The sequence below is a fragment of the Heptranchias perlo genome, chromosome 23 (genome assembly GCF_035084215.1).
Source record: "Heptranchias perlo isolate sHepPer1 chromosome 23, sHepPer1.hap1, whole genome shotgun sequence".
Classification (NCBI taxonomy): Eukaryota; Metazoa; Chordata; class Chondrichthyes; order Hexanchiformes; family Hexanchidae; genus Heptranchias; species Heptranchias perlo.
This window is the reverse complement of record NC_090347.1, coordinates 45,258,595-45,281,838: the sequence shown is the minus strand read 5'-3', so window position 1 is coordinate 45,281,838 and position 23,244 is coordinate 45,258,595. Positions and strand designations below refer to the sequence as shown.

At 46.9% G+C, this 23,244-nt stretch overlaps 1 protein-coding gene across 1 annotated transcript in view; it reads left to right on the top strand.

Annotated features, from left to right (window-relative positions):
- Positions 1 to 23,244, top strand: part of xylt2 (xylosyltransferase II) — a 252,246-nt gene that overhangs the window by 137,548 nt on the left and 91,454 nt on the right. Inside the window, exon 3 of the mRNA XM_068004414.1 lies at positions 14,500 to 14,675. Coding sequence (XP_067860515.1) covers positions 14,500 to 14,675 — 176 coding nt within the window. The remainder of the gene's footprint in view (positions 1 to 14,499; positions 14,676 to 23,244) is intronic.

The following is a 23,244-nucleotide window of genomic DNA, read 5'->3' as shown; positions in this document are numbered from 1 at the left end:
TGCCTACCTGTTGTAATCTCCTCCCTGTAATGCTTCATTTTTACACGGAAGCCACTCGTTCTCATTACTTTACCTTTGACCACTCCATCCTCTCAGCTGATAGCGAAAATCTCTGCCAGGAAGTGTGCTCTGAAGGCATCCAGTGTCCTCTCTGTGCCTACCCTCAGTCACATACACAAGTGTTAACTACACCCAAGCCACATTCCATCCCAGTGTGATTTCAGTTTTTGGAGAGTAACTAAAGCTGAGGTTAAGCTCCCCCAGTGGTCTAGTGGGTAAAGCCACCTGGTGTATTATATAAACTAGAGGGTCCCAGGTTCGTTGGGAGCTCTCTGGACTAGCAGAGCACAGTGACACTGTAACTTGGTGTATTAATGCAGTGTGTAACCCAGGGTGCAGTAATGTAGCTAGTAACAGTGTCGCCATATTACTCATTACATCAGCTTCGAGAAACTTTAGAACATCGATTCAAAATAACATTACAAATAAATGCAGACTCCCTGTGGGACAGGGTACAAACCTCCTTCAGACTGCATTCAGCCTGATGCCGCACTGCCAATCACTGCACAGTCACTCCCGACATTCCCTCTGTATCGACACCTCTGATCTCAGACAGTCAGAAATCAGCAATGAGAAAAAAAGGTGCTCGGTTTGAACGACTCTCCCTGTCACTTGCCTCTATTTTTCAAGCTTTTCACGGACCATCTGGTGTCTGTTCGACAGTTGGAAAGTTGTTTGACACCTTGTCAACATAAGGCCTTTCACAATTGCTATTACGTTCCTGGTTCCTGCAAGTTTCTGCCACGGGTGAGGTGTTGAGATATTTCGTACTGTGGCTACACACAGGAGGTATGGTTGGGACAGACCCAGAGTATTTCTCTCTCAATTCAGTGATTTGATTATTTTTTGTTTTATGTAAAGTGACAGAAATCTCCTCCTCTTCACAGTGCTCATACAGCTGATACCTTTCAACAATTGTATGCAGTTAACAACACATCAGAAATGTTTTTTTCCAATTTTTCACCTTCTCTCCTGAAGGTGCTGATTATTCACAGGGACCAGTGGCCTCTTGAATGTCGTCCAAGTGGCTGATCTTATGTGCAAACCCGAAGAGATCGCTGACGGGCTGTTCTACCATGCAGGTACTGAAGCGATCCTGGTCTCACTCAACGCCCATATTTCAAAGCATGGATCACTGGATAGTGATTGTGACTGGGAACCCTGGCTCATCCCCACCACCCCTCCTCCCCAACCTGGGGCACTGAGGCCAAATGTCACACCTGAATTGCTGTCCCAGCTGAGCTTGACTAAGTCAGCACAGACTGGGAATCGAACCATGGACCTTCTGGTGTGCATGGCTCAGTTTTTTTTTATTCGTTCTTGGGATGTGGGAGTCACTGTCAAGGCCAGCATTTGTTGCCCATCCCTAATTGCCCTTGAGAAGATGGTGGTGAGCCGCCTTCTTAAACTGCTGCAGTCCGTGTGGTGAAGGTTCTCCCGCAGTGCTGTTAGGAAGGGAGTTCCAGGATTTTAGCGGAGCGGCGATATATTTCCAAGTCGGGATGGTGTGTGACTTGGAGGGGAACGTGCAGGTGGTGTTGTTCCCATGTGCCTGCTGCCCTTGTCCTTCTAGGTGGTAGAGGTCGTGGGTTTGGGAAGTGCTGTCGAAGAAGCCTTGCCGAGTTGCTGCAGTGCATCCTGTGGATGGTGCGCACTGCAGCCACAGTGCGCTGGTGGTGAAGGGAGTGAATGTTTAGGATGGTGGATGGGGTGCCAATCAAGCGGGCTGCTTTGTCCTGGATGGTGTCGAGCTTCTTGAGTGTTGTTGGAGCTGCACTCATCCAGGCAAGTGGAGAGTATTCCATCATACTCCTGACTTGTGCCTTGTGAATGGTGGAAAGGCTTTGGGGAGTCAGGAGGTGAGTCACTCGCTGCAGAATACCCAGCCTCTGACCTGCTCTTGTAGCCACATTATTTATATGGCTGGTCCAGTTAAGTTTCTGGTCAATGGTGACCCCCAGGATGTTGATGGTGGGGGATTCGGCAATGGTAATGCCATTGAATGTTAAGGGGAGGTGGTTAGACCCTCTCTTGTTGGAGATGGTCATTGCCTGGCACTTGTCTGGTGCGACTGTTACTTGCCACTTATCAGCCCAAGCCTGGATGTTGTCCAGGTCTTGCTGCATGCAGGCTCGGACTGCTTCATTATCTGAGGGGTTGCGAATGGAACTGAACACTGTGCAATCATCAGCGAACATTCCCATTTCTGACCTTATGATGGAGGGAAGATCATTGATGAATCCAGCGGATTGGAAAACCGCAAACATTACACCCCTATTCAAGAAGGGAGTGAGACAGAAAGCAGGTAACTATAGACCAGTTAGCCTGACATCTGTCATTAGGAAAATGCTAGAATCCATTATTAAGGAAGTAGTAGCAGGACATTTGGAGACTCATAATACAATCAAGGAGAGTCAACATGGTTTTATGAAGGGGAAATCGTGTCTGACATTTATTAGATTTCTTTGAGGAAGTAACGGGCAGGGTGGATAAAGGGGAACCAATGGATGCAGTATATTTGGATTTCCAAAAGGCATTCGATAAGGTGCCACATAAAAGATTACTGAACAAGATAAGAGCTCATGGTGTTGGGGGTAATATACTGGCATGGATAGAGGATTGGCTAACTAACAGAAAACAAAGAGTCGAGATAAAAGGGTCATTTTCAAAATGGCAATCTATAACTGGTGGGGTGCTGCAGGGCTCAGTGCTGGGGCCTCAGCTATTTACAATATATATCAATGACTTGGATGAAGGAACAAAGTGTCTTGTGGCCAAATTTGCTGATGATACAAAGATAGGTGGAAAAGCAAGTTGCGATGAGGACACAAAGTGTCTGCAAAGGGATATTGACAGGTTAAGCGAATGGGCAAAAATGTGGCAGATGGAATATAATGTGGGAAAAATAAAAAAAGCAAAATATTATTTGAATGGAGAAATACTACAAAATGCTGCAGTACATAGGGATCTGGGTGTCCTTGTACATGAAACACAAAAAGTCAACATACAGGTGCAGCAGGTAATCCAGAAGGCAAATGGCATATTGGCCTTTATTTCTAGTGGGATGGAATATAAAAGCAGGGAAGTCATGCTTCAACTGTACAGGGTGCTGGTGAGACCACACCTGGAGTACTGCATACAGTTCTGGTGCCCTTATTTAAGGAAGGATATACTTGCATTGGAGGCAGTTCAGAGAAGGTGCCCTAGGCTGATTCTGGGTATGGAAGGGTTGTCTTATGAGGAAAGATTGAACAGGTTGGGGCTATACTCATTGGAGTTTGGAAGAATGAGAGATCTTATTGAAACGTACAAGATTGTGAGGGGACTCGATAGGGTAGATGCTGAGAGAATGTTACCCCTCATGAGGGAATCTAAAACTAGGGGGCATAGTCTCAGAATAAGGGGTCGCCCGTTTAAGACGGAAATGAGGAGGAATTTCTTCTCCCAGAGGGTCGTGAATCTTTGGAATTCTTTACCCCAAAAAGCTGTGGAGGCTGAGTCATTGAATACATTCAAGGCTGAGTTAGACAAATTTTTGATCAGCAAGGGAGTCAAAGGATATGGGGAAAGAGCGGGAAAGTGGAGTTGAGGTAAAAATCAGATCATCCATGATCTCATTGAATGGCGGAGCAGGTTCGAGGGGCCGAATGGCCTAGTCCTGCTCCTATCTCTTATGGTCTCTTATGGATGAAGCAGCTGAAGATGGTTGGGCCTAGGACACTGCCCTGAGGAACTCCTGCAGCAATGTCCTGGGGCTGAGATGATTGGCCTCCAACAACCACTACCATGTTCCTTTGTGCTTGGTATGACTCCAGCCACTGGACAGTTTTCCCCCTGATTCCCTTGACTTCAATTTTACTCGGGCTCCTTCATGCCACACTCGGTCAAATGCTGCCTTGACGTTAAAAGCTGCCATTGCCGACGAATTGACGAGGGAGAGCTCCTCGTCCAGCAATAACATTTCCTCACCTCATTGGGTGGCAGAATGGCTCTGTGGGAGGAGTAATGGAGTGTGCGTAGGAGGAAGTTATTAAGTAAATAAATGCACTAGTCTGTTGGTCACCCCTCCTGACACAGGATGGCATTGTCAGATGTTCCTTGGTGAGACTATAGATGGGGCATTTTGTGTATTCACTGCAGAACCTGTTTAATTCACCCACCCCCCCCCCCCCCCACCCCATTCCTTCAAGGCTGGGCAATAAGTGAGTGCAGCACCACAACGCTTATTTCAGCTCCAGAACCAGGCATGGACGGGTGCAGCTCGACTCTCTCAGGTTCTCGGTGAAGCAGCCGCACCCGTCCAACACTGACCGTACGGCTGTACTGTGCGAAACAACGGGCACTTGGTGTGGATCGTTCATAATCCAATACCTCGTTACTTGTTGTCGTGCACTTGTTGCTCTTCAACTAAAATGCTCGAGAACTGTTAAATGCTGCTTAAATCCAGTCCTGCTGCCTTTGGAGCACTGTTACACCCAGAGCCACAAACCCAACCAGAGCTGAGCTTACTTTCAGGACGGGTGCAGCATGGGATTTAGTCCGTACATGCGATTCCCAAACAGTTAGACTCTGTGGGCTGTTGCCAAATGGTTGCTTAGAGGAAGGGAAAACAAATTCTATTAAAACAGCTCTATTAAATTGTTCCATTTCACCAGACCCCTTTCACTTGCTGTACAGAATCTGCGATAACCCCCGCCCCTCTCTGACGCAGCCCCCGCCCCTCTCTGACGCAGCCCCCGCCCCTCTCTGACGCAGCCCCCGCCCCTCTCTGACGCAGCCCCCGCCCCTCTCTGACGCAGCCCCCGCCCCTCTCTGACGCAGCCCCCGCCCCTCTCTGACGCAGCCCCCGCCCCTCTCTGACGCAGCCCCCGCCCCTCTCTGACGCAGCCCCCGCCCCTCTCTGACGCAGCCCCCGCCCCTCTCTGACGCAGCCCCCGCCCCTCTCTGACGCAGCCCCCGCCCCTCTCTGACGCAGCCCCCGCCCCTCTCTGACGCAGCCCCCGCCCCTCTCTGACGCAGCCCCCGCCCCTCTCTGACGCAGCCCCCGCCCCTCTCTGACGCAGCCCCCGCCCCTCTCTGACGCAGCCCCCGCCCCTCTCTGACGCAGCCCCCGCCCCTCTCTGACGCAGCCCCCGCCCCTCTCTGACGCAGCCCCCGCCCCTCTCTGACGCAGCCCCCGCCCCTCTCTGACGCAGCCCCCGCCCCTCTCTGACGCAGCCCCCGCCCCTCTCTGACGCAGCCCCCGCCGCTTTTCGCTGGAAGGTAGGAAAGGTAGAGGGAGCACTACTGATTCCCATCTCGGCCAACATCCCACAGCCGGGCAGGGGGTGAAAGGAATTCCGGAGGCACATGGGGCCGCAGAGGGCCAGAAGTGAAGGAGCGGGGGGCTACAAAGTATCCTTGGGCCTTATTGGCATTAGTGAGTCTGAATGGATACGAAATGTTCTTTTTTACCCAGATTGCCCAACAGGCACAAAAAGGACAACTGGAAGCGGAAAGGGCAGAGGTTTGACAGCAAGAGCTTGGCAGGCACATCTGTTACCGACAGCAATAACCGCGATCGCACAGACCATGAGTACGATGGAGCCCCAATACTCCGTCAGTGTTTGCCTGCAGGTGCACTGCCTCAGTTCTGCCGTGTGTGTCACATCTGCCTAATACATGTCAGACCTCATTATCTACGAGCGTGACTCTGCTCAGCCACCGCACTTCATAAATGCCACGAGATGTATATGTCAATTATTTACCAGCTGCTTCTTCCTGCTTCAAGCCAAGCTGGAATATTTAACTGAGTTTAAGCTCTGTTGCATCCAGGTCCCAGGGAATGTAAGGGCTAGTGGGCAAAGAATTTGCACGTGTTTTTGCATTTCTAACAGCAAGGGTCGTTCAGGTAGTTCTATATTTGATGAGATTGGATTTATTTTGTGATGGCTCATGTGACAGGTTGAGTTCAGTTTCATTGCGGTGAAAGAGGAAATTTATTTCATTAAATTGGGGGTGGGCGAGGTGGTTTGGAACTTGAAGCTGCTCTCTCACAGCTCCTCGGGCTTCACACGGGACAGGTGAAATAGAAAGAGTACAACAGGCAAATGGATCAGCTTATTAGTTTTTATTTAACTTTTTAAAATCCATTTTGTTATCATTAAGGTGAGGGGATGAAGCACGTTCCCATTCAGGCAGGCAGTATCTTGGAATTATGGTACAGAAGGAGGCCATTCAGCCCATCTCTAACTCGTCAACTGGAGCTGTCTGCTCTAATCCCATTTACCTGCCCTTTCTCCGTATCCTTTGACATTCTCGAGCACTCTCTGATCAGAAATGCAAAGGCAATTTGAATTTATATAATACTTCTCCCATAAAAGAACGACTGAGGGTACTTAACAAGCTAAAGGAATGGACGCTGAGTAGGAAAAGTGGTAGTCCAGGGGAAGACTGAAGGTAGGGCCGAAGAGGCTTTTGACAGCAGTGAGGGAGGTAGCAAGGCCAACTGGTTTTGGGAGAGAATTCCAGAGTTAGTGGCTCAAGGACCAGCCTCTGATAGTTGAGTGAGTGAGGAAGCAGTAATCTGGAGTTCAGAGAGCAACTGGAGAATAAGATAGGGTGGAATGAGACTACGGAGGGATTTGAAGATGAGGTTGGGAATCTTAAAGTCAAAGTGCTGGGGCATAAGGTTACTCGGCAGGGATGGGGGAGGTGTGCAGGAGAGGGCACATGGATGGAGGCTGATAAGGAAAGCTTTGCAAGGTAATGAAGGTGTGGCTGAGGGTTTCAGTAGCAATGAGGGTGATGTAGGATGTAAGTAGGCATTGTTGGTTGCAGAGCAAAGCTCCCTCAACTCTGACTCAACTATGTGCCTCTATCCCAACTCAGGGCACCCTCTACTGTATCGGCATGACATTTTTCCGATTCTCACACCAACCATCCTCTAGCATCTCTGAGTGAGATTGCTAATTGGTCTCAGATTAGGAGTAGTTTTGTTGTTGTAGACCAATATCGACTAGCAACTGGATTAACACATCCCAAACTCGAGCAGACAGAGGAGACTGTCTTCCCATTGGTCTGGAATGGATCTGAGACCTGATTCCAGAGATGAAAAGCCTGTCCCTAACCCACTGCTCCACCCAGTCTGACCTTTCCCTCCTATCCCCTAAATGAGATCTATGTTGATGCGGTTCTGTGGGTTTGGAGAAACATTTACTGTTTCTTTTTCCCATACTGCGACCCATCTGTCAACCAGATTTCTCTGTGAGTAAGCTTGACATTACTTCCCCCCACCAATGCTATAGAGTGAGAGAGGGTTGTCACCTTAGGACAAAAGGTTAAAAAACCTCTCCTGAATACTGCATAAAGATGCATTTGACCTAACTAATTCTTCCCCATTTGCTCATTAAACATATAGAATCATACAGCACAGGAGGCGGCCATTCGGCCCTTTGTGTCTGTGCCAGATACAATCAGGATTTCCTGTCATTGGGTGGCTGAGTGAAGTATCATCACTTGGAGATACCAGATTACAGGTCACAGCCTGGCGTAACCACTTTGATGAGGTAATTCTCCCCACTCTGTTCAGTACAAGGCTGTCTTCTGGGCCGCCTCTGTAGATATTTTTGTGCCTGACATTGGCAGTAATCTTCGCTGCTCGTTAAAGCTTGTTACTTCCATGCCTTTAGTGTGTTTCTATGCTGTAATACTTCTATGCAGTTTCAAATTGAGCACTTCTTGTGGTTGCTATGTGGACGATATTTTGAAAGTTCGATCTTGTTTAATTGAGTTTTTTGATGGCTCCACTTTTGAAAGTTTAGTGGCGGTGCCTGGTCAGCTGATACTTCATTTTCCTCATCTCCGTATTGGTGAGGCCCACCGCATAGGGTAGGCCCCGGTTAACCCATCTTAAGCCTCAGACTAATGCCAGCACCCCATTTCACAATGTGCGTCAATTGCGGAATCCTTCCCAGTGACTGATGCCCTGTACATTCCTTGAGAGTTGAGGCAGCGCTGTTATGTGAGGAGATGGCACTACATCTAGGCTGTGATTTACACAGAAATGGTTCAGAATCAAATTGGGGTACAGAGGCCTCCAGGGTCTCTGCAGCCTCCTACTCCATGCCGTGATGCTGTAGAGGAGATCTAAATGTAGACATCAGCAATTTGCATGTCCCTATTGGGTAATTCTCGCCCTAGTGCTTAGCTCGGGTTGCCTAGTATCCAGTTTCTGAATGGGTGTGTGGAAATTTCTGAAATGGAAAGCATTTCAGATTTTAAAACAGGGGCCATGCTTTTCTACTCTACTTCGGTGTCTTGTGATGCAGGCATCTCACTGATCAAGGTTTTCAGTAAATTTTTACCACTACCAAGGAAGATTTCATGAATTCACCTCCTACTCTTCCCGCTCCTGCCCTCTATCCAGTTCTGACAGTAGAAAAAAGTGCCAGGCCTAGAAACGATTCTTCTGCTCTTACCAGTATCATCAATCGCACCCATACTGAATACTTCCCAGCTTTTTTCAGTCCAACCACTTCCCTCGATTTAACATCCCACCTGGGTTAACACCAGGTCAGACTTGTGTTTTCCCTCTCTCTGTGGCCATATCACTCAGCCACAGCTGTGTCTCCAGGGAACCTCAACAACATATCCCAGATTAATCACCAGGATAACCATCTTAATGTGGGTCAGACTAGGTACGGTCAGTTTTGAGAGCTGCTACTTGTGGCTGCCTTTGAGGTCAGTGCTCTCTGTGTTACGGGGCAGGAGCTAGTTTAGGAATCTGTCATCAGTTAAAACAAAGAACTATTGAAAACTTGTAGGGATTTTAATTGCATTTTGTTTTTTAACAGACATCCCTGACTCGATCAGTATGTGCCTCCGCTTCACTTTATCCTAGTGGCCACTGCCTCACCCGTTATTTCAGTAAAATGGTCAGAGTCACGAACACAGCCCCAATAAAAACAGGATTTGACTCATTCAGTCACCATAAACCAGTGGTCCTGAACTTGTCCCATCTTGTGCGGGTATGCAACGACAACTTGCATGTATATAGCGCCTTTAACGTAATAAAACGTCCCAAGGTGCTTCACAGGAGCGTAATGAGACAAAACAAATTTGACACCGAGCCGCATGAGACAGTAGGACAGATGACCAAAAGCTTGGTCAAAGAGGTAGGTTTTAAGGAGCGTCTTAAAGGAGGAGACAGAGGTAACGAGGCGGAGAGGTTTAGGGAGGGAATTCCAGAGCTTAGGGCCCAGGCGGCTGAAGGCACGGCCGTCAATGGTGCAGCTCAGGAAATTGAGGTTGCGCAAGAAGTCAGAGTTGGAGGAACGCAGAGTTCTTGGAGGGTTGTACGGCTGGAGGAGGTTACAGAGATAGGGAGAGGACATGGATGGGTTTGAACACAAGGATAAGAATTTTAAAATCGTTGTGTGGCAGGACTGGGAGCCAGCGAGCACAGGGGTGATGGGTGAACGGGACTTCGGTGCAAGTTAGGATACGGGCAGCAGAGTTTTGGATGAGCTCAAGTTTATGGAGGTATTATTTATTATTTACCCGTTGGAGTGACTGCTACTGTCCACTCAGCTGATGTGTGCTGTTCATTGCTAACTCCTTTTTTATTTTTTTTTAAAAAAGCAACTGACTGCTACTCCTGTCCAAAACCACCGCTTAATCTCAAAAAATTATCGAATGCTTCCAGAGAATTCCTGACAGGTTCTTTTTGAAACGCGTGCTTGTGAGATTTAAACCTTTAAATCGAAGGTTCCCGAACATTTTTTGCTGCGCTCCACTTTGGAAATATATGTCCCTGAAAGAGGGCCCCCCCCACCACTGCCCTCTTTCTAAGAAACAGTATTTTTGCAGAGAACAAGAGGATTTTATTTTCTTGGCTAACATAGTGCTTAAGACCTCTCATCTGCCCACAGCCCTTTGACAAAAAAATGACTTTCCGAAAAAACTGCAAAGGTTCTTCTCGTGACATTGTACTCTCAGCTAAAGGTGTTACATTGCCAAAACAAAGTTTTGTTCATCAGCACGGGGTCATCCTGTTGATTTAGTTAATTTTATTTTAGTTTAATTTCCAGTGCCAAAATATTAATTGCATTCTATAGAGGAGATAGCGGATTCATGTATTAGAACCATTTCTTCCCACTGGGCTGGAAACAAACTCAGTCATTACTACACAAAATGAAAATGACACAAAAACTCATACACAACATCTTCCCCACACATGGACACGTTCTCTATCACACAGCTCCCCACGGGAACAGTTACTAAAACACTCCAACTTATTTTATTGTATATTATTACTAAAACAGTGTTTGTAGATCCACAATTATGTAAACTTTATCCGCATAAAACTACAGCTGTACAAACCTAAAGGCATTGATGGCAGATTTTTAATTCACCTTAGCCCCCCGCCCAAACGTCAAGGTACCAACTCACTCTGGGGTACAGTTCCATTGGTCCACCAGTCCTCCTGCAACTCACCATTGTTCATATTTCACTCTGGACAGTGAGCTGATTGATCTCTAGCTCGGGCTGGTCCCTTGCTAGAGGTGGTCCTGGCCAATTTATCCCTCAACTAACATCACTAAAAACAAAGATTATCTGGTCATTATCACATTGATATTTGTGGGATCTTGGCATGCACAAATTGGCTGCCGCGTTTGCTACATTACAGCCAGTGATTACATGTCTGAAAAAATTTTATTTGCTGTAAAGTGCTTTGGGAAGTCCCGAGCTAGTGAAAGGCGTTATAGAAATGGAAGTTTGTTTGTTCTTCCTTTTATCATCCCGTTTTTGATTTTGTTGAGGTGAGCTGTTATTTTTCTCCTGTTTCAACTTTTCTTGGTCTAGGCATCAGGCAGGTCAGCGTCAGGACCACGGGCGGGCACTGCGCCCACCTCTCAATCAGCACTACCCTGATGCCAGTCAGACAAGTAAACAAAAGAGCCCCAGCTCGTGGTCGTTTATGGTTTCATAGGAAAATAGAAACAGGAGGAGGCCATTTAGCCTCTCGAACCTGGTCCGCCATTCAATTACATCATGGCCGATCTGTATCTTAACTCCATCTACCCGCCTTGGTTCTGTAACCCTTAATACCCTCACCTAACAAAAGTCTTTCAATCTCAGTTTTTAAATTTTCAATTGATCCCCAGCCTCAACAATTTTTTGGGGCGAGAGTTCCAGATTTCCACTCCCCTTTTATGTGAAGACACGCTTTCTGACATCATCCCTGAACGGCCTAGCTCTAATTTTAAGATTATGTCCCCTTGTTCTGGATTCCCCCACCAGAGGAAATAGTTTCTCTCTATCTACTCTGACAAATCCTTTAATCATCTTAAACATCTCAATTAGATCACCCCGTAATCCTCTATACTCAAGGGAATACAAGCCTAGTCTATGAAATTTAACCCTTTTAGCCCCAGTATGATTCTCCCTGTGACGATGCAGCTGCGAAGAGGACCACAGCGTGTATGGGACTAGCGAGCCCACGTCTGGCCATGTGTTGACGCACTGCGCCTCGGCGATACGCCATGTTGTCCTCTTCCATTGTTTTGACCCTAAAGTAGTGGATTCTGCCCGTACTAAATGGTCCAGAACTTAAACTGAAGGTTGCACTTAACAAACCATTGCAGTTCTGATCTGTGAGGATGTGTAGTGTCTCCTCGATTGACGAGCAGTCTTATGTTTCCGCTCTGTGTGATATATGATCTATATTTGATAAAACATCACAGATAAAACTTGTGAAAGGAGATTGTGAGTAGTGAGTGCAAGCTGTCGTTGCAATGAGAGTCCCTGTCACCATCCCTATTTTATTTCATCTATTTTGGTCCCACTTTCTCTTTTCTCCTCTCCTTCTCTCTCTAATGTACCAATGTGATGAATGATCAGTTAATCTGGTTATGATGTTGGCTGAGGGATGAATGTTGGCCAAGACATCAGGAGATCTGCCTGATGCTCTTCCAATAATGCCATGGGATCTTTTACACCCACCTGAAGAGAGCAGACGGGGCTTCAGTTTAATGTCTTATCCGAATGACTTAATTACTTTCCATTGCCCTTTTATTAACTGTAGTGATCTGTTAGCTGCTTTCCTCCCTAACCTCAAGTTATATTTGCTCGTCTGCTCCATGCAGACTCACCTGCAATATTATCTGTGCAAAATCAGCCAGCTCCCACGTTGACCTTGATGCCCACCATTCCCTAGAACCTACCGCTCTGTCCTTGTAACAGGGATAATTGATGGGCACTACAGTGCGCATGGTTGTGAGTGGTGGTGACCGTGAAGGTTTGGGGGGTTGGGGGAGGGCATCAGAACCTGTCCAGGTCCCGTTCTCAACTGACAGACAAATGCATATTTTTGAGAGTTGGTCACTGGGCAACAGTCAGGAACAGGGACCCTGATTTTTCCTCTCCCTAGCTCAGGAGCGCTGAGATCAATCGTGGCACTCCCGCTGCATCCAGGCCGAGATCAGTCGTGGCACTCACGCTGCATCCAGGCCGAGATCAGTCGTGGCACTCCCGCTGTATCAAGGCCGAGATCAGTCGTGGCACTCCCGCTGCATCAAGGCCGAGATCAGTCGTGGCACTCCCGCTGCATCAAGGCCGAGATCAGTCGTGGCACTCCCGCTGTATCCAGGCCGAGATCAGTCGTGGCACTCCCGCTGCATCAAGGCCAAGATCAGTCGTGGCACTCCCGCTGCATCAAGGCCGAGATCAGTCGTGGCACTCCCGCTGTATCCAGGCCGAGATCAGTCGTGGCACTCCCGCTGCATCAAGGCCAAGATCAGTCGTGGCACTCCCGCTGCATCCAGGCCGAGATCAATCGTGGCACTCCCGCTGCATCCAGGCCGAGATCAGTCGTAGCACTCCCGCTGCATCCAGGCTGAGATCAGTCGTGGCACTCCCGCTGCATCCAGGCCGAGATCAGTCGTGGCACTCCCGCTGTATCCAGGCCGAGATCAGTCGTGGCACTCACGCTGCATCCAGGCCGAGATCAGTCGTGGCACTCACGCTGCATCCAGGCCAAGATCAGCTACCTGGACCTTCCTGGTCTGCGTGGCTGTTACACATGAGGCTTACAAACTGAACTATCAGCGGGAGGGGAATACCATGTGTAACCGCTGACGGAGTATCTCCTGAGCTGTACATTTACAAACATTTTCTGCTTTAGGCAGTTCTTTAAATCATTTAGTTTAAACAGTAGCAGGGTCCTTGTCAGAGCACTCTGTGTACTTCTCCATTGTGTTAAATGTGACAGCTTTTTTTTCAACTTACGATTGGAAGAAAGATTCCTCTTTTTGAAACAAGAAGGTGGTTTTTGGGAGCTCGCTGTGGGCTTTGTTAGTTAATGTACTGTCCAATGTCGCACTGAGAGATCGAATCCAGGGAGATCCTGAGTTCAGTACTTGGTCTCAGACATTGGGGAGGTAGTGGGGAAACTACTATTGGCCTCAACGTCCTTGGGCCAAAGAGAAGCAAAATCAGCTTGGGTTTCTGCTCTTGATCATAGAATTATACAGCATAGAAGGAGGCTTTTCGGCCTATTGTGCCTGTGCCAGCTCTTTGAAAGAGCTATCCAATTGGTCCCACTTCCCCGCTCTTTCCCCATAGCCCTGAAATTCTTTCCTTTTTAAATATATATCCAATTCCTTTTTGAAAGTTACTATTGAATCTGCTTCCACCGCCCTCTCAGGGAGTGGATTCCAGATCATAACAACTCACTGCATAAATTTTTTTTCTCTTCATCTTCCCTCTGGTTCTTTTGCCAATTATCTTAAACCTGTGTCCTCTGGTTACTGACCCTCTTGCCAGTGGAAACAGATTCTATTTACTCTATCAAAACACATTGTAATTTTGATTATTGAATGTTGTAATTAGATCTCCCCTTAACCTCCTTTGCTCTGAGGAGAACAATCGCAGCTTCTTCAGCCTCTCCACATAATTGAAGTCCCTCATCCCTGGTATCATTCTCGTAAATCTCTTCTGCACCCTCTCCAAGGCCATGACATCCTTCCTAAAGTGTGGTGCGCAGAATTGTAAACAATACTCCAGCTGAAGCCTAACCAGTGGAAGTTATGCTAAGCCTAAACGTTTAGTATAACTTCCTTGCTTTTATACTCAATGCCTCTGTTTATAATCACTGTTCATTTCCCCTTGCTGGAGAGTGTACATCAGTAAAGACAGGATCAGACTCCGCTGCAACACCTTCCGAAGAGCAAACAGTCTGCCTATCTACCCAGCCTTGCATCTGATGAATGACTGTTTGAGCAATGTACCCAAGGGGCTGCAGACTGCAGCGGGAATCATACTCCAGGAGGTGGTGCCTTTAACGATGGGAAGAGAAGGAGAGAGAATTGAGGAATAAAATAAAAAGAATCTGTCAGCATTGCGTTAGACCCTTGCGTGGGTGTGATTATTAGTCTAACTGGTAATATTTCTTTGTAGGGAAACCCAACAGCAACATCCAGTGGGACGACAGCAATGTAGATGTGGTTTCAGTCCAGAACCCCATTAGAATTGCCTACGTCCTTGTCGTGCACGGCAGAGCCATCAGGCAGCTGAAGCGGCTGATCAAAGCCATCTATTATCACCACCACTTCTACTACATCCACGTGGACAAGGTAGGTCCTCCCGCACTGATCGAGATTAGCAGAACGGTTTCTGCTTGTTGTGTGGCTGAGAACTTCACCCGTTTAGGACACATATTGAACCGAAACACTAAATGGTATTGACAAGATTTCAAATGCAAGCACACAGGTTAAAAATGGAGACGTTATGGGTAAGAAGTGAAATCTTGTGGGGTGGGGTGGGGGGGGGCGGGGCGGGGTACTGTTACAACCAAAAGGGCACCGCACTTCAGGAAGGATATATTGGCCTTGGAGAGGCTACAGCGCAGATTCACTGGAATTATATCTGGGCTGAAAGGGTTAAATTATGAGGACGTGTTGCATAGACTTTGTTGTATTCCCTTGAGTTTAGAAGATTGAGGGGTGATCTTGGTGTTTAAAACGATAAAGGGATTCGATAGGGTAGATAGAGAGAAACTATTTCCTCTGGTGGGGGAGTCCCGAACAAGGGGGCATAATCAAATTAGAGCTAGATCGTTCGGGGTGAAATGAGGAAGCACTTTTTCACACAGAGGGTAGTGGAAATCTGGAATTCTCTTCCCCAACAGGCAGTGGATGCTGGGGGTCAATGGAAATTTTCAAGACTGAGATCGATAGATTTTTGTTGGGCAAAGATTTCGAAGGATATGGAGCGAAGATGGGTAAATAGAGGTATGGTACAGATCAGCTGTGATCTAATAGAATGGCAGAGCAGGCTCAAGGGGCTGAATGGTCTACTCCTATTCCAGTGTTCTTAAAAAGTAATTGAATTGTGGAATAATGTCCAGGGAAGGATATTGAAGCAGAGAATAACTGGGTTTCTGGGAAGGGATGGGGTTGAGGAATATGGGCTGTTACAGATTAATTATGAATATCAGGTGTCTCATATTTTTAATCCCTTTTAATGGGGAGTTAATTTATTTTTGCCAGTTCTCTTCCCTCCTCTGATGGTGAGGCTGATTCTCGTTGAGGTTCAGTTCCATATGTGCGGAAGCTCCGCGGTGCCTCACCCAAGACTCTTGCTCATGTGAGAGTTTGGGCAGGCTACTTAACAGCGGAGGGCATCATATCCAAATGTGAGTCTTTTCTCACCTGATATGTATGTACAGGCACTTGCCAACAGGGGTTACTGTATCATGATCAGGACCAGGCACCTTCACTTATTCAGCAGTGCAGGAAAGAGCTGAGGTCCATTGTAGTGATCGAACTACTACCCAAGCAAATCAAACTAGAAATTGAACCGAGGACCTCCTGGTCTATATGGCTTGTCAGCATTTAAGAATAGATAGGTGGTTGAAGGAAAGCGAATAAAGAGATGGGAACAGGATGGGGACATGTGATAGGACTACTGTTTACGTGGAGGATAAACACCAACGTGGACTGCTTGTGCCGAACAGCCTGATTCCATGCTGTAATTTCTATAATTCCACACTGCTAGGCCATGAAAATTGCATTTGCCAGTTGAGAAATGAATGGCACAACATGTACAAGTGCACAAAATAATCCTTTGAGGCACGTGCACATTGTTAGCTAGTAATATTTGAAATGGCAGAGGAATGTATTTCTATAATATATTAAAGATCTTACATATGAATGAACCTCCAGTCTACAAAACCATATTTCCTGTTGTCGCATTTTTATCACACTTTTGTGTTAATCTTTTTCCATTGTAAATCCCAATGTCCACATTTATTGTGGGAACTGCCTATATAAACGTGTCACACTGTAATTGCACCCTCCCACCAGTGCTGGCACTGTAGTCTTAGTTTTACATTTCTCATCTCAACCTGGACTGCAGAGAGGCTCCAACCAGGTCTACTTCTCTGCTTCTCAAATTGCCCTTAGTTTTGCTATTTAGCTATCATAGTATGGTACAGTACAGGAGGAAGCCATTAGGCCCCTCGTGCCTGTGCCGGCTCTTTGAAAGAGCTATCGAATTAGTCTCACTCCCTTACTCTTTCCCCATAGCCCTGTAAATTTTTCCCTTTAAGTATTTATCCAATTCCCTTTTGAAACTTAATATTGAATCTGCTTCCACCACCCTCTCAGGCGTTGGATCCAAGGTCATCACAACTCGCTGCGTAAAAAAATATTTCCTCATGTCGCCTCTGGCTCTTTTGCCAGTCTTCTTAAATCTGTGTCCTTTGGTTACTGACCCTTCTTCCCCTGGAAACAGTTTCTCCTTATTTACTCTATCAAAACCGTTCATGATTTTGAACACCTCTATCAAATCTCCTCTTAACCTTCTCTGCTGCAAGGAGAACAATCCCTGCGTCTCCAGTCTCTCCATATAATTCAAGTCCCTCATCCCTGGCACCATTCTAGTAAATCTCTTCTGCACCCTCTCTGAGGTCTTGCTATCCTTCCTAAAGTGCGGTGCCCAAAATTGAACACAATACTCCAGCTGAGACCTAACCAGTGTTTTATAAAGTTTTAGTATAGCTTTAGCATAGTCAATTTTGTATCCCTGCTGCCACTGTCCCTTTAATCCCATGGACTTTAATTTTGCCAACAAATCTATTACGTGGTACTTTATCAAATTCCTTTTGAAAGTCCATATACACAATATCAACTGCACTACTATAAATAATATAAAATCAAATAATATATGAAAATAAGAATGGGATGGAATTACATCTGCGCGCCATTATTCCCTTGCTTTCTAACCCCACTTCAACTGAAGACTACACTTGGACTTCCCCACGTGAAATGCACCAGGAGATCGACTAATATTTACAAACTTTTAATTCGAAATAAATTACACAGGGAGAAACTAAATTCATGCTCCTTGTTTACAAAAAACAGAGTACACAAATAGAATCATACAGCGCAGAAGGAGGCCATTCAGCCCATCGTGCCTATGCTGGCTCCTTGAAAGAGCTATCCAATTAATACCACTCCCCTGCTCATTCCCCATAGCCCTGCAAATTTTTCCGTTTCAAGTATTTAACCAATTCCCTTTTGAGAGTTATTATTGAATCTGTTTCCACCATCTTTTCAGGCAGTGCACTCCTGGATTAGGGAGAAGAAATCAGCTAAGGTTCCCACTCCTGATCACTTGCCAGTGACCCCTACTGGAAAGTGCCTGTGTACATAGGACAGGATTGGACTCTGCTTCGATGCTGCCCAAGGCAGATCATCCTGCCGACACTCACTATCTATACGTACACATGAAGAATGGCCACTTCCCTGAGGCACCAGAGAGCAGCAGGTGCCGGTAGAACTGCCTGTCAGTTACCGGCTTCAGGAGAGGAGGGCAGGAAACTGGACTGAGTACTAGTTGGCCACCTGAGTTTGATTTAAACTCATCACTAAATAAAACCATTTGTGTAAATGTGGATTTTCTCTGCCTCAACTAATATGTGACAGACATCTTCCCAAGGGTTGGCTTACTACCCCAGGTAGTCCTGGTAAATAGATCACCGAGTCTTCCAGGCCATTTATAAAACAGATGATACTGGTTTGATACGACGGTCTGTTTTCACCCATTCGTTCAAAAGAAGGCTGACGGCTTGGTTAGTCAGCGGCCTGTCTGGTGTTTTTTTTAATTCATTCATGGGATGTGGGCGTCGCTGGTAAGTCCAGCATTTATTGCCCATCCCTAATTACCCTTGAGAAGGTGGTGGTGAGCCGCCTTCTTGAACTGCTGCAGTCCGTATGGTGAAGGTTCTCCCACAGTGCTGTTAGATAGGGAGTTCCAGGATTTAGACCCAGCGACGATGAAGGAACGGCGATATATTTCCAAGTCGGGATGGTATGTGACTTGGAGGGGAACGTGCAGGTGGTGGTGTTCCCATGTGCCTTCTGCCCTTGTCCTTCTAGGTGGTAGAGGTCGCAGGTTTGGGGGGCGGCGTTTGGAAGAAGCCTTGCCAAGTTGCTGCAGTGCATCCTGTGGATGGTACACACTGCAGCCACAGTGCGCCGGTGGTGAAGGCAGTGAATGTTTAGATAGGGTGCCAATCAAGCGGGCTACTTTGTCCTGGATGGTGTCGAGCTTCTTGAGTGTTGTTGGAGCTGCACTCATTCAGGCAAGTAGAGAGTATTCCATCACACTCCTGACTTGTGCCTTGTAGATAGTGGAAAGGCTTTGGGGAGTCAGGAGGTGAGTCACTCGCCGCAAAATACTCAGCCTCTGACCTGCTTTTGTAGCCACAATAAGGGGGATTAAACTACACAGATTAGGAAGGTGGGAGGTTTGACATTGAGTCAATACTGAGTAAGTGGATCTCAGCTAGGCAGGCAGTGAATTGTTGCACCTTGGCCTCAGTGCCCCTGGGCGAGGGAGAAGACATTGCTAGCTGACATTGTTAACGGTTCCCTCTCTTCAGATGTTGACTCTATTGCTTTCAAAACTACCGTCATCACCCCCCCAACCCTCAAAAAAAAAACACAATTGACCTTTCTGTCCTTGCAAATTACCACCCTATCACCAAACTCTTTTATCTCTCCAAAGTACTTGAACGCGTTGTTGCCTCCCAAATCTGTGCCCATCTTTCCCGCAACTCCATGTATGAAGCTCTCCAATCAGTTTTCCGCCCCTACCACAGAGCTGAAATGGCCCCCATCAAAGTCACAAATAACATCCTATATAACTGTGACCTCATCCTCCTTGAACTGTCGGCAGCCTTTGCCACAGTCGACCACATCATCTTCCCCCAATACTTCTCCTCTGTTGTCCAGCTCAGTAAGATTACCCTCACTTGGTTCCATTCTTTTCTATCTGAACGTAGCCAGAGCATCTCCAGTAATGGCTTCTCTTCGTGCCCCCACACCATTACCTCGGGAGTCCTCCAAGTATCTATCCTTGGCCCCATTCTCTTCCTTATGTATATGCTGCTCATAGTCTACATAATCTGCAGATATGGGGTGAGATTCCATATGCACGCTGACGACATCCAGCTCTACCTCTCCATCACCTCTCTCGACGCCGCAACTGCCTATGATTTGTCACGCTGCTTGTCTGACATCTTGGATAAGCCATAGTTTCCTCCCGTTACACATTGAAAAGACCAAAACCATCGTCTTCAGCTCCGTCACAAGCTCCATCCCATTGCCACCGACTCAGTCTCTCTCCCTGGCCACTGTCTGAGGCTCAACCAGACCATTTGCAATCTCACTCTCCTATTCAATCCTGAGCTGAACTTCTGACGCCATATCCTCTCCATCACAAAGACCGCCTATTTCCACCTCCATAACATCGCCCAACTCCACTCCTGCCTTAGCCCATCTGCTGCTGAACCCTTCATCCATGCCGTTGTTACCTTTAGACTCAACTATTCCAATGTTCTCCTGGCCGGCCTCCCATCATCCACCTTCCAGAAACTTGAACTCATCCAAATCTGTGCTGCCCATATCCTAACTCGCACCAAGTCCCGTTCACCCATCACCTCTGTGCTCGCTGACCTACGTTGGCTCCTGGTCCAACGATGCTTTGATTTTAAAAATCTCGCCCTCTTGTTCAAATCCCTCCATGGCCTCGCCCCTACCGATCTCTGTAGCCTCCTTCAGCCCTACAACAATCCGAGATCTCTCCAACTCTGGACTCTTGTACATCCCCTACTTCCTTCACCCCACTATTGGCAGCCATGACTTCAGCTGTCTAGGCCACACGCTCTAGAATTCCCTCCCTAAAGCTCTTCGACCCCAGCTCCCTCTCCTCCATTAAGACCCTCCTTAAAACCCGCCTCTTCAAACAAGCTTTTGGTCACCCTTCCTAATATCTCCTTTGGTCAGTGTCCGTTTTAGTCTGATTTATGTCTCTATGAAGCGCCTTGGGACGTTTTACTACGGCGAGATATAAATTGCTAAGACCACACCAGGAAGCATTCGACACCTTCAAGAGACATGGGAGGAAATAAAAGACATTTGACCATCTTTTTCATTTTGTAGCAATAAAACCAGCTGCAAATCATGCAGCTGAAGTTTTTATATTTGAAGTACATGAAGTTCTAAGGATAAGCTGCTTGTTACACAGTTAATGTAGCAGTGAGGGGACGTGCAGCACTCAATCCACAGAACTCTGCCGTGCAGTCTGGCTGGGTGTTTAGTGACGTGTGGAAAATCTTCATCAAGCTAATGTTGAAAATAATTTTCATCTAATGCTGCGAGTATATTTTTAGACAGGCTGATGACTTGACAGCTGTGCTTTGCAGCAGGAGATTCATTCCAGTCAGCATGGGATCATCATTTCTTCCTTTAACAAGGTGAATACTTTAGCAGCGTTTCCCCCCATTGAAATCACTGAGTTTTTGCACTTTCACCCATCTTCCCTAAACTCCCCATGGAATGGGGTACCAACCACGTCCAGCCTCTTGCCCAAGGACCATTCTCCACAGCCAGGTCTGATCCTGTTCTCACCTGACGTGTATAGATGCACCGTTTGCAGCAGGCATCACTCAATAGCAGTGAGAAGCAGGATAACTGGCTGATTTTCTTTTTAATCCCCCTATTGCAAGGGCACTGAGGCCAATTATATCTTCAGCTACAATTGCCCCCCCTCCCCCTAGCGAGGGAGACGGTCAAAGAACAGCCAGGACCCTTGTTGCCGATCGCTCTCCAGTGATGCCTGGTCCTTCCGCTGTCCCGCCTGAGATCAGCTAACTCAGCACAGACTGGTGACCGAGCATGGGACCTGCTGCTTTGTAGTGTTCAGTACGGTACCTTTATCAACTAGGCCATCCTACAGCATCCCTGACTGTGACTACAGTGCCATAGGGTAAAGGTGAATCTGGAGAAATCAGCCTGGAGCCTTGTTGGTTTTTTGATTGGAGCGGGGAGGTAACCTGGAAGTTGTGGAGATCGTGAGATTGCTGGGATGGGTGCTGAAGAACAGGAAGTGTGACAAGAGGCACTGGTTTGAGTACAGTTGTTATAGTGAAGTGCTAGATAAAAAATCTGAGATTATGAGGTTAAAGCACAGGCCAGAGACCCTGGGAATGGGTAGGAACCCGGTTTATTTTTCAATTTTGAGGGGATGCGGCAGGTTAAGGGCAGCAAGAACCTAAAAGGAGAAAAAATTAAATTTAACATTTTAAAAAAAAAGTTAAAATCTTAAACTGAAACTTAACCTGATAGCAAATAGAGTTTCTGAGAAATTTCCAGGACCTGGGTCGCTGGAGCTTTTGAAACAACATCTAGTGGTGGAAACGTGTAGCTGCAGGCGTGACTGTGTCACAGCGAGCTTTACAATGGAAAATCCTATCGTGGCACCACCTGGAGGCATAACAGGGTGGTGATATCTGAATAAAGAGCGCATCCCATATGTGGCAGATTTAATATATTAGGTGTCAGCAGTGGCTCAGTGGTAGTACTCTCGCCCCTGAGTCAGAAGGTTGTGGGTTCAACCCCCACTCCAGAGACTTGACCACAAAATCTAGGTTAACACTTCAGTGCAGTACTGAGGGAGTGCCGCACTGTCGGAGGTGCTATCTTTTCATTTGAAACGTTAACCGGGGCCCCGTCTGCCCATCTCAAGTGGATGTAAAGATCCCATGGCACTATTTCGAAGAAGAGCAGGGAAATTCTCCCCGGTGTCCTGGCTAATGTTTATCCCTCAACGAACATCACTAAAACAAATTATCTGGCCATTATCACATTGCTGTTTGTGGGATCTTGCTGTGCGCAAATTAGCTGCTGCGTTTCCTACATTACAGCAGTGACTACACATCAGAAGTATTTCATTGGCTGTAGAGCACTTTGGCACCTCCTGAGGTTGCGAAAGGCGCTATATAAATGCAAGTTCTTTCTTTATTAGAGTTACAGATTTTAGTATCAGTCTGGCCTTGAGAGTCTTACCAGAGTTTATTCAGTCTATCAGTAAGAGCACACGATATGTAAAATCACACTTAAGCCAGCACAGTTTAATTTTGTATGGCTGGTTATTTTTCACAGTTCCGGTGTACAGAGTGTGAAAACTTCACACTCATCATTGCACTTCACTTACATCCTGGTGCTAACATTGTTCTTCATTGCTCTCACTGTTTATAGAACTTGCTTGAGGTCATGCGCTCCTAGCCGTTCCAAAGATTTTATTTAGATTTACATTACACCTGTGTTGATGTGAGGAGGTGTGACAAATTTCTCAACTAACTCATGGCCACTGGAGGAAGAGATTAAATAGGGGAAACAGTCAGTGCTGTTCTGTGCCTGCTAATCCTAATCCAAGAAGAGCTTCTGATAGCCAGTGAGCCTAAACATATCCCACTCAACATTCTCAGGCTCGCTGACGTTTCTTCAGAGATAGAAGTTGTGCAGTTCCGCATCAAGTGGGTCTGTTGCACTTGTTTAAAATACCAGGACCGTCTACTCATTCAAGCACCTGTTTCACCCATGTTTCAGATGAGACGTTAAACCGAGGCCCCGTCTGCCCTCTCAGGTGGACATAAAAGATCCCAAGGCACTATTCGAGGAAGAGCAGGGGCGATCTCTCTGCTCCTCCAATTCTAGCTTCTTGTGCATTCCCTATTTTCATCGCTCCACTATTGGCGGAAGTGCCTTCAGCTGCCTAGGCCCTAAGCTCTGGAATTCCCTCCCTAAATCCCTCGGTCCTTCTACTCCTCTCTCCTCCTTTAAGACATTCCTTAAT